The 11,705-nt window shown below is 45.8% G+C and overlaps 1 protein-coding gene across 4 annotated transcripts in view; it reads left to right on the top strand.

The window, feature by feature from the left end:
• Positions 1-6,692: 6,692 nt before the first annotated feature.
• Positions 6,693-11,705, top strand: part of GRIK1 (glutamate ionotropic receptor kainate type subunit 1) — a 167,123-nt gene continuing 162,110 nt past the window's right edge. For 2 of the 4 annotated variants that reach the window (XM_027449232.3, XM_072026255.1), the window contains exon 1: positions 6,695-7,012. In XM_027449232.3, the coding sequence (XP_027305033.1) occupies positions 6,871-7,012 (142 nt within the window). In that variant the 5' untranslated portion in view covers positions 6,695-6,870. Of the gene's footprint in view, positions 7,013-11,705 lie in introns of all 4 variants that reach the window. The other 2 variants (XM_027449230.3, XM_027449231.3) reach the window with 2 other exon arrangements.

The following is an 11,705-nucleotide window of genomic DNA, read 5'->3' as shown; positions in this document are numbered from 1 at the left end:
ACATCAAGTAAATGCCAAAATATTCACAGAATAAACATGACTTCTGTGATCTTTAGGGTGCAGAGCTTTAAAAGCAAAACCTGCATATCTGAATCTAATTTTGCCAGGTGCTGCATAAATGATGATATGAGTGATCACAATATAAATCATACATGTTTAAAAGGAAACTCTCCTTGTTATAGGCAAACTTACATTATTTCTTAAGCAGTGGAGAATCTTTTCCAAATTCCTTATTCGTGTCTGTGGATGAGTGGAAAAGAGCCTACAAATGCCAGAACTGCTCTTGGCATTCCTTGCTACTACTCCAGCTTCCCTGGGCATAGGAAGCAGCTGAGTCTGGGATGGGACTGAGGTGTACAATGGAGACGGTGACTTGTGGAAAGCATCAAGACATTTCTGAGGGACCCCAGAAGTTTGCATTCTCTAGGATCTGCTGAAGCAGGGAGGTACCTCACACCCCAGGGCTGCCTCAGCTGGTAGTAGGAGGTGAAATGTCTGCTGGAGTCCCTGGGAGGGCAAGGAGAAGCTGTTCTGTCCATTCCCGTGTTGCTGATTGTGTCGGAGCAGGAAAAATACATCTCTGGAGAATCCAGGGAACTCAATCTCCTGCTCTTGTCAATCCAAGAAGAAAAGGGCAGAAAATAGCAGGATCATAATATCCTTCCTCCCTCAGGTCCCAGTCGATTTAATCAGTGCTGGGGTACTACAATATTAAAGCGAAATACTCTCTTTTTGACATTTAAGCCACTCTTTTGAAATAAATGTGGAAAGAAAAAAGTGAGTCAAGACGTATTTTAATAATACTAGGTAGAGATTTGGAACAGTCATTAATTTACCCCATCAACTTACTCATAATTAATATTAACTCAATGGCAGAAAAGAGAAATATACACTGGGGAAACTGTAAATACGATACTTAATGCAGTTTAATAAAAAATAGTATTAACTCTTCTCCCCTTGGCACTATCTGCTGAAAGTTTTTTTTTTTCTTTTTCTTTTTTTTTCCTTCTGTGAAAAAGAAATATGAAAAGAACATTTTCAATAGCTTCTTAAGGTAGAAGTATTGCTCTTGGTCAAATATTGGAAGCTCACACATTGACTCCATTCATTTTAGTGTAAATTTCTATATTTCTGTTAATGCAATGAAACAGAGTTTGATAAAAGTCTCTTCTTCAATAGAAGATGTGCCACCATGTTCTAAATATATACAGCAGAAGCTTTCTTTTTCAAGATGTCTCTAGTATATCATTTATTGGAGAAAAAAAAATGTAATAAGTCTTTGGCTGAGAAAGATTTTCAGTGGGTTGCATTTGAGTTGCAGGTTATTTATGTCTTTTAGCTAAATAGTATGGTGGATAAAAGTATCTACTGCTCAGGGAAAAGCAGTTTTGCAGATTAATGTTGGGCCAGTTCAATGGAGTGGATCAATGTTAGTTTGTTAAGAGATTCTAGCGTTTTTTAGCGAAAAGAGTTTGGAAAGGGGAGAACTGCATTTATGGGTTTGGAAACATAAATAAAGAAAACACTTGAACTGAAAGGAGCTTTTAAAGTGTGATGCGTTAAGTTGCTGTAATCATGGTGCTATTTTCATTCGGGGGAATAATTTATATTAACTGTCCTATGTATTACTATGCTTCAGCACAAATACTCATGCCTTGATGTTTTTACGTTTAAAAAGTAGTTTAACCTCCTCCCTTATGTGAAATTCACTGGTGGTTTGGTAACATTGTTAAAAGGGGAGGAAGAAAAGATTGTAAAAAATCATCTGTGTTGACTTCACCTGAAGCAAAATTGAGGGCAGGCCAGGGGATCTGGAATGATTCCCCTCAAACAGCTCTCTCCTCTCCCCTGCCCACACCTGCACAGTGCTCCATCACTCATATCCACCAGCCCTGCTCTACAGATCAAATGCGTCTTATCATGCTGCCTTCCTCAGGTTCCCCAGAATAGCTGTTCTTTATGGGAAATGGCACCCTCAGAGGACATAAAGGTTATTTGTGTTGCCTCTGGCTGCAGGGATGCCCAGGGATTGCTCTTTGTGTGTTCCCAGACAGTCGAGAGGTGGAAATGTTTCTCCTCTCCTCTCCTCTCCTCTCCTCTCCTCTCCTCTCCTCTCCTCTCCTCTCCTCTCCTCTCCTCTCCTCTCCTCTCCTCTCCTCTCCTCTCCTCTCCTCTCCTCTCCTCTCCTCTCCTCTCCTCTCCTCTCCTCGCCTCTCCTCGCCTCTCCTCGCCTCTCCTCGCCTCTCCTCGCCTCTCCTCGCCTCTCCTCGCCTCTCCTCGCCTCTCCTCGCCTCTCCTCGCCTCTCCTCGCCTCTCCTCGCCTCTCCTCGCCTCTCCTCTCCTCGCCTCTCCTCGCCTCTCCTCTCCTCTCCTCTCCTCTCCTCTCCTCTCCTCTCCTCTCCTCTCCTCTCCTCTCCTCTCCTCTCCTCTCCTCTCCTCTCCTCTCCTCTCCTCTCCTCTCCTCTCCTCTCCTCTCCTCTCCTCTCCTCTCCTCTCCTCTCCTCTCCTCTCCTCTCCTCTCCTCTCCTCTCCTCTCCTCTCCTCTCCTCTCCTCTCCTCTCCTCTCCTCTCCTCTCCTCTCCTCTCCTCGCCTCTCCTCGCCTCTCCTCGCCTCTCCTCGCCTCTCCTCGCCTCTCCTCGCCTCTCCTCGCCTCTCCTCTCCTCTCCTCGCCTCGCCTCGCCTCGCCTCGCCTCTCCTCGCCTCTCCTCGCCTCTCCTCGCCTCTCCTCGCCTCTCCTCGCCTCTCCTCGCCTCTCCTCGCCTCTCCTCGCCTCTCCTCGCCTCTCCTCTCCTCGCCTCTCCTCTCCTCTCCTCTCCTCTCCTCTCCTCTCCTCTCCTCTCCTCTCCTCTCCTCTCCTCTCCTCTCCTCTCCTCTCCTCTCCTCTCCTCTCCTCTCCTCTCCTCTCCTCTCCTCTCCTCTCCTCTCCTCTCCTCTCCTCTCCTCTCCTCTCCTCTCCTCTCCTCTCCTCTCCTCTCCTCTCCTCTCCTCTCCTCTCCTCTCCAGCACATGGCACAGTTTCACTGTGATGACAGCAGCTCAGTGAGGCGAGGTCTCTGTGAAGGGGCAGCACTAATCCTGGCCTGACGGTCAGACATGAAAGAACACGCAAAGAGGCAGGGAACATCAGAATGACATCGGAGCAGCCAGGCCCAAGACTGTCACGGAAGGAGACTCAAGAGATGACAGGGCTCCGAAGATTAAGATCTTGACAAATCATTTAGGTTTTCAGAACCTGTCTCTTTCGGAGTGATATTTATTTTGCAAATGATTTTGAAGGAAAATGTTTGATCAAGTGGAAAGGGAAAGGACAAGAAAGGAAGGTTCTTGTCTCTTCTTTTACCCTTCTGCTGCAGCCTTGTTCTAAGGCACACTCAGAGTGAAATATTTTGTGAAGATCACAGCTATTTGTTTGAAAAGCAGAATGCTGACTTGCTGTGGTTATTTTTTAGATGATGCCATCAATTTTTGTGTTATCAGGTGTTGCATGTAGGTTGTGAAAGACTTGGGGAAGTCTGATTTATTATGCCTCCATTTGGAGCTTTTACTACCGTGATATTCTACAATCTATTGTCGAATCTTGTTCTGCATGATGGTAGAGGGGTGTTGGGAGACAAATGAGGAAAACACAGCTTCCCCACAATGATTGCTAACTGCAGCCTGTGGTCTGCACTCAGAAAGAAAGTAGTTTAGACTGGGTAAGGTCTGCCTGAAGTCCTGAGGGAACAGGACTGTAACACAACACTGCCAAAATTCCTCAGGACTTGACTGAGAAATTGAGAAAATTTCCAGGTGAGCCTTTCCTACAAGTTTGCACACAGATATTGTGAGTACTGATATTTTGACTGATGTCCAAACTCAAAACTAGAATTCTAAAATGGATGCAAAATGTGAGGGAGATGGTTTACATTCTCAGATTCAGTCTCGAGGCCCTGACATTAGAAGTGGTTTTAGCTATCAGCCTTATTATTTGAACATTGCATAATAATCACACATTATATTAAATTGGAATTTGATGTTGTGAACAAGAATAAAGCCCCCAGATTCCTATGTAAAGGACTCCGTCTTACTATTTATAATATGCTATGCGATCAGCACAGACTCTGATTACACAAGGCACCTTTCACTTTCAAGGTGTTCCAACACATCTTACTAATAAATTCATCTAAATATTGGCAATGCAATGAATGAGTAAGCAAATGTGGTAGCTGAGTAACAGCTCACATGCTAATGCTTTCAAACCTGCTTAACTGGGGGAAAAAGTTTGGCCAGAGACCTAGGGTCCCCTTCCCTACTCTCTCTGAATAAAGTCCAAAAGGAGATTAATGATCCTGGGATATCAATATCTGGAGACCTGCAAAATGAACTCTATCGAGACTTCTAATTTTAAAATATCATCCAGAAATAAAACAACGTTCCCTGTAAAGCATGCCATGATTTTGTTGGATAGAATTTACTGGGTGGCTTACTACTTGGCAAGCAATGGAAGAGATGTATGGGCTAGAAATTAGAAACCTAAATGATATTTCTAGGGCAATTTCAGTTAGTTTAAATCTTTTTCTGTCCTTTTGCATTTCAAAATGCTGCCTTTCTCAATCTAAAATATTTTTTCTATAGATATTTTGGGAAGAGAAAATATTATAAATCTCAAAAAGGGAGGATCAAGACCCTGCCCCTGTCCCTCAGCTTTCCTGTGAATAATTCTGAAAATACAACCTTCCATTTCACATCTGCTCAGGCCAACGCAGAACTCAGGGGTCATATACACAAATAAAACCAGAAAACTGGGCAGGAAAGGTATTTTACAATAACAACTAGACTATTTCTCATTTTAAAAATTGGCTGCTGTTTGCCAAATAAGAGCCAATTTGATTTTTTTCCATATTTGTTGGCATCTTTTTAAAGGCAATCACTCTTTTTTTCTATGAACTCGTGGAAAACAATCCAGGTAATTCTGAACTGCACCCTGAAGCAGAAACTAGTGCCTATATCCAGTTCACTATGATCCCCTTCCTGCCTCAAGGGGTTAGCAGACTTTGAGCTGTTCATGTGTCTCCCACTGGCAGCACGTGTCAACAAACCTCTGCCACCCTCTGACAGTCATTATAATGCTCTTATTCTTCCCATTCTGTTCAGTTTGTGCTCTTAGGTACTTCAACAGCAGTCTAAAACCAGTGGTATTTTCAAAACCGTATGGTTCTGCTCAACTTGTCTCACTGCAATGAATGCTGCGTTGTCTTTGACTTTTTGCAGGAACCTATTTACATTGAGGACAAGTGATTTGGAAAGTATCACTACTTGTTCTTTACAAAATACTTAATTTATTTGTTTTCTTTCAGAAAAGTACCATTTCTTAGTAAACTGGGATTAGTATGATTTCCCTCTGGAACTGGCACTTGCTTTTATGTCCCTGTTTTTAGCCATGCCATTGTGGCTGAAAATCGAACTTGCCAGTCCAGTCAGTGCTGTCTGGTTTTGTAGTGGGTGGATGTGTACCTGATGTACAGCTGTTGTCAGCCACTTCTCAGCCACTGAGATTTTCCCAGATTAGGTGATGTGTTCTTTCTCTTGTGAATAGAATTTGAGAGGGGATGACAGATTATAAAATAGTGCTAAAAAGATACAGAGCCATTCAGTACAGCCCAGGGTGGCCTGATGGGTTCCCTTTCTGTCGCCTACATGAGACCCTATGCTATATTTATTAGCTACTTGAGTGATTTAATATAATTGTCACTTTTAGCCGGTGTGATGGGTGCTAGACATAAAAGAGTGCAGGCTGAGCCCCTCATCCTACATTAAGGCACATCCTGCATCCTGGAAACGCGTGTAAAAAGAAATGCAAAGTGGTGCACTAGCCAGTATCCTGGTTGGGCATCTCGGTGGTGAGAAGTTCTGAACAAGCACCGAGTTACTCTGCAAACGGTAGAGGCAGGCTTTTCAGGAAACCTTTGAGGCTGACGGGGAGGTGGAATGCAGACGCTTGCATTTCCCTTGCAGTTCAGCGTGTGCTGCGACTCCTCTGAGGAGTTAATTTCTGGAACAATTGTTAGACAGACTGGAGAGGAATACAAAATAAACAAATTTAAATCATTTCAATTTTGGATCTCAGCTACGCAGTTTTAGTTCTGTTGCTAGGTGGGAGTCATTTTCCTATTATGATTTTTTTTTTTCTGTTTTCAGATCAGCTCAGGATCCATATGTTTATTTCGCAGTGAAGCATTTTTGCCTTTAAAGCAGATCTCAAAAACAACTTGAGAACGTCGAGTCGCGGCGGAGAAGTGATCTGCCGGCTAAGTCAGGCATGGGGAGCGTTATGAGCCCTGTGCCCAGATGTTCAAAACCGACCTCGTCTTCACAGGTGGGACTTTGCCAAGTCCCGACCCCGGGTGCGCAGCCCCGCAGCCCCTTTGCTGAGGCTCCCGCTACACAGGGGGAGATGCGCTGCGAGGATGTGTCCCTCTAACGGTTTTGCAAGCGGCCCCAATACATTGCGCTCCATCCCCTTATCCCACACCCGGACCCCAAACGGGAGCAGCGCGCACACAGGGTGCCTCCATCCGTGTGTCCGTGCGTCCGTGTGTCCGCGTCCCCGCGTGTCCTCTCCGGAGCCGCCCCGCCCCGCGGGAGGAGCCTCCCCCTCCCTTCCCCTCCCTTCCCAGCCCTTCCCCTCCCCTCCCGGCGGCGGCGGGGGGCGAGGGCAGCGGCGGGAGCGCGGGCGCGGAGCCTCCGCACCATGGGCGGGCGGCGAGGAGCGGCGGCGGCGCCCCGCCGGGGCTAACCGGGGACAACCGGGGGTGGCCGGGGACAACCGGGGGTGGCCGCCCTCGCCCCGCACCCGCGGAGCCCAGCATGAACTGAGGCGGGCGCGGAGGATGGCGAGCGCCCTCGGCCCGCGGTGGCCCCGGCGCCCGGCAGCGGGTGGCGGCGGTGGCGGTGGCGGCGGGGGGCTCCTCTTCGTGCTGCTGTGCGCCTCGGCGGGGCTGCCCCGGAGCGGCCAGCAAGTGCTGCGGATCGGTGAGTGCCGCCCGGGGGCTGCCAGCCCTTTCCCCTGCGCGTCTCCCCCCTCCCCGGGCTCTGCGCGGTGCCTCCCTGCATCTCCCGCGGGGTGCCCCCTGTCCGGCCCCGGGGGTGCCCCCACGGACCTCCCGCATCGGGGCTCGGCCGCTTCGGAAAGTTTTGCGGTGCGGAGGGGAGCGGGGGGACGGCCGGGAACGGGGCTGGGGCTGGGGACGAGGCGGGGCCGCTGCCCACCCGCTCGGGACGGCGGGGAGAGAGCCGGCGGTGCGCTTCGGCGGCCCCAAAACGCGCCCCGAGAAGGGGTCGGGGGATCCCCGGCTCGGGTCGGCAGCTGGGACAGGCGAATCGCGACCTGGCGGCGTTTTCCCCAGCCCCCGTCCCGCTTTGGGGATGTGGGTTTGCCCTGCTTTGGTCCCGGCCCCTAACCCTGGAGGTAGGGGGGAGGGGGGGGAGAGCTCCACAAGTGCTGTACATACGTGTGAGCCCCAGAAAACAGGGATTTATTTTTAAGTTGAAAACCCCGCACCATGGAAACAAGGCTCGGTTCACAGGAAGCCTCTCTCCCGACAGTGGGTTTCTTGTGTCAGTCAAGTGAGACGGTGAATGCAAAGTATCGCCGGAGTTAGGGGTTAGGGAAAACTGCGGAAAAGCTGTGGGCAGAAGCTGTCGCGCTTCTGTTGCCCTGCCTGCCCCTCTCCGGCTTGGCGAGTACCGAGCACGGAGCTAGTAAAGAGAAGAGAAGCCACCCTGGAAGATGCACCGGTGAAGGCAGAGTCCTGCGCGAAGCAGGAGATGGATGCTTGTCAACCTGCAAGTGTTAACCCCGCTCGGCTTTTCTCACGAGTGCTCCTTTAGAAATCAAGTGGGAGACGACTCCTAGGCTTAGAGAGCAAGGGAGCTGATCACGGAAGCATTTAGAAAAATTAAGGGGCACAGTCCCTCAAAGTGCTGAGCAAAGGCTAGGGGAGAGAAAAAAAATAATAAACCTTAAGGCACTCTGCAACTTGCAGCTGAAAAGCTGTACATACTCATCTGCTCGCGTTCAGCGTGCTCTCGCTTCTTTTTTCTTTCTCATGGGGTGCAGCTGAAGTTTGCTGCTGTCTCCACTCACCACTGCCCGTGGAGCTGTGCCCCGTTTAATGTTGAGGGGAATGGCTGTGTGCATGCACACAGCACATGAAATGCCGAGCTTTGTGCTTTCACTGAGCAGGAGATTCAGGGCCAGTGAAACTTGTGGGAGAAAGTAAAACCTGCTCAGATAACTTGGATGCATGCTGTAGCAGGATACCTTGGCAATACACTTGGCATGATTGCTGCTGCTAGACTGCCTTAACTCACTTGGCTTTACCAGGAGTAGCCTCTGAAGAAAGTGGAGCATTGTAGAGTTTAAAGGGAAACATGTTTGCCTGAATGTTCCCTAAATGCTTCACTCCATGCAGGGTGAAACCTTGGCTTCTCAGCTGGCATTGGCATTGCAGTGACCCAGGCAGAGATTTAGGGTGTGCACTCCTCCCTCTGTCAACCTCCCCATTGCATAACTTGCATTGCCGCTTATGTTCGGTCTAGCGAGGCGCCCAGCCAGTTGCCCACATTGCTTTTCCTGAAAATTGCTCTGCATGGTTTGCAGGCTGCGAGATGTGTGTGTCACTCCAGTGCAGATTCACTCCGACAGGGCGTGCGGCGGTGGTACCCTGATACTGATTATGGTCTGCTACTTCTGCTACGCTATAAACAATAACAAGAGTGGCAAGCTGCTCAGCTTTCAGTCACAGCAACAAATACACATCCAAAGAGATGCTGCTGGAGAATGAATCCTCCTTGTGTTATGTGGCTGTGAATGCATAAAATATGAAATGTACTCTTATTACTATAGTTACCCTGCCTATAAAGTAACGGTGTCATAAAATATTAATCCTTCACACCAGTTAACAGGGGCAAGTTTCTCTGTGGAGTGTGTCACTTTTCGAGGTGACAAACAGAAGTACTGGAAATAACTCCCTCAGCGCTCTTGGTGATAACATAATAAAATCATCCCAAAGCATTTCTGAGTGAAGAAAATGCTATTAAGCCATCAGATTTTCTTCGTCGTGTTTTAGTTAATTAAGGAAAGGAAAGCACTGCTTTACAATGGTGCTGCAGTTTGCTGCCTGAATTAATACACTGGTAGTTTAATTGCATTTTCCACTGTTAGGGAGCTTTTGGATTTTTGTGATTTTGTTGGCTTATAATACAAATGAATGGATTCTTTTGCTGGTATTTAATTAGTTGAGAAGGGACATGCAAGTGATAGAAATTCTGTCTATTTCTCAGCATCTAGGTGATGATTACTTTTCTAGTCCTCTAAACAAGAAATGAGGGGTGGCAATATGAACAGTAAAACTGATTCACTAGGACAAAACAGAGGAATTTGAGATAAGATAGAGTTTTCAGTTTCTGGTAATACAGTACTTGAATTTTAGTGCCTTACTGAATATTTCTTTCACGTTTATGCTAAAAAGCTTTTTCCTTGATATATGAACTAATTGAGCTGTCCAAGGAAATACCATCTTTATCTACCCATAACCCACTAGACTACATTATATAAAGGTATATTTAAAGTTCATGACCCTAATATTTTTCATTTAATACCAAAGAATTTCTAGTTTTTACATTGAGTCAGCCTAACCTTCTGGCCTATCCTACTTGTACCACTTGCTTAAAATGAACGAAATCAAATAAGAGAAGGGAGAATACAAATTAAGGCACCGAGTTGCAGAAACAGCCTTAAAAGCACTGAAATCTCAACAGCAACAAAATCTGGTACTAATGCTGGATGCGGAACTGTCTTATTTCTTAGCGTATTATCCTTTGGGCCATTACAACTTAACCTTCTAACTAGGCTATAAGAATACATTTCAGTGCTATCGCATGGTAATTTATAAATAGTAGTCATTTAAGTTGTGCTCTGGATTAGACATCAAGAATAGTTGAGAAACTATACAAGTTATTAATATATCGCTGAAGTTAATTAAAAAGAGAATGTGCCACTTTTTAACAGATACATGTAGGAAGTTACACTTGGATAGATCTTAGAATTAATTTCTAAAACGAACAATTCCTGAAAATGAGCAAATGAGTAATTTTTAGGTTTCATAGAAACAGCATTAGCTGGTATTAACTGAAGAGTATCTATTTCATCAGAAGTAATTTTCCATAGTATTTTGTGTGTTTCTGTAGTTAAATGGAATATTTGAATTCAGGTTCAAGCTCTGCACTGATTTATTCCTTACTTCAGCGAAATTCCCAGTGGCTTAGCGAGTTGTGTTTTCAAAGATGCAAGTCTAGCCCCACAATATGATTTAAAACAGAAACAGAAATCAGCCTAACCTGTGAAATAGGGTTTTTCTAATAAGGTGAAATTTTCAATATAGATTTGAAAATATCTGTTTATATTTCCCCAAGCAGGGCTAGAGCTGGGAGGTTTTTCCTGTGTGAGTTTAGCATTCCAACACTGTCAGAATGATAAAGACAAAAACCTAATTAATTTCACTGCAAATTTGCTACATTTTGTCAACCCTTTTCAAGATTTTATTTCTGCAGGGTTGTGAAGGGAATGATATTAATACATATTTGAGCTTCCTCAGTGTGACATGGCAAAAACTATATTTAGAAAGTTCTGTCACATTTTACCATCATTAAAAATGCTAATTAGAAAACAAAAACAACAACAAAAAACCTTACCAGGTGTGTAGAAGTTATTCTGTTCCATAATGTTGTAGGAAGTGTGACTGCATTTTATATCATAAGATGGCATTAACCTCAGCTTGTTCACTAGATCCCAAATACTCAGAGGTTCATCATTTTACTGCACTATAATTTGCTTGAATTTCCTCATTCTGCACTTAACAGAAGACTACCGTGCTACAAGTACTTCTAAAGGATTGCTACCAAAATGTCCAAACATCAGTCTCCCTCCTTGCTGGCTTTGATAGTACTCCATGAAGTGTGAGATAGTGCAACACCTTGCTCACGTGCTCTAAATGGTTAATCAAGTCAAAAATAGCCTAAAAGAGGTGGATGAAAAATGTATTGCCAGCATTCCAGTGGCACTCCAGTGAAGCTGTACTTGGACATAGAAAGGTCAATGGAGCTCAGTGGCCTTGATGCATACGGTGATCTCAGGGAAAACACTTGACTGCATTATGATTTGCATGGTTGCAACCTAAATTATTAAAATCAAAATCCCACTGGCAATTTCTATGTCTTCTGCCATTTAGGCTTGATGATGCCGAGGGGTGAATTACTTTGGGTTCTGTACCATTGTATTTCCAGGCTTTTGTATCATGAAACATGTTGGCCATACTGGGTTGCTCCACGTGATTAAAAAGTCATGAAGCCAGTGCTCAGCTGATGTAAATTGGCATCTTTTTATTGAACTCAGGGGAGCTATGCTGGTTTAAATTGCCTGGAGAGCTGTTTAGACATACTTAGTATATTAGAGGGATGAAACTTTCATAATTCCCCAACTGCCCTGTCTACTTACCACCCTTCCTAATGATGGGTAGGATCAGACAAAATCAGGTCTACATGTCTTGTTGCCCTTGTTTTCTGACAATCCATTCTCCAGAGAATTATTGTATGGAGCTGGGCAATGGTGATCACTGAGTGTGTGCAACTCACTGGTGTTCGAGTGAGAAATGTGGTTACACCA

This window comes from Anas platyrhynchos, chromosome 1 (assembly GCF_047663525.1).
Source record: "Anas platyrhynchos isolate ZD024472 breed Pekin duck chromosome 1, IASCAAS_PekinDuck_T2T, whole genome shotgun sequence".
Taxonomy (NCBI): Eukaryota; Metazoa; Chordata; class Aves; order Anseriformes; family Anatidae; genus Anas; species Anas platyrhynchos.
Note: the sequence above shows the minus strand (reverse complement) of the source record. Positions and strands in the feature narration are given on the sequence as shown.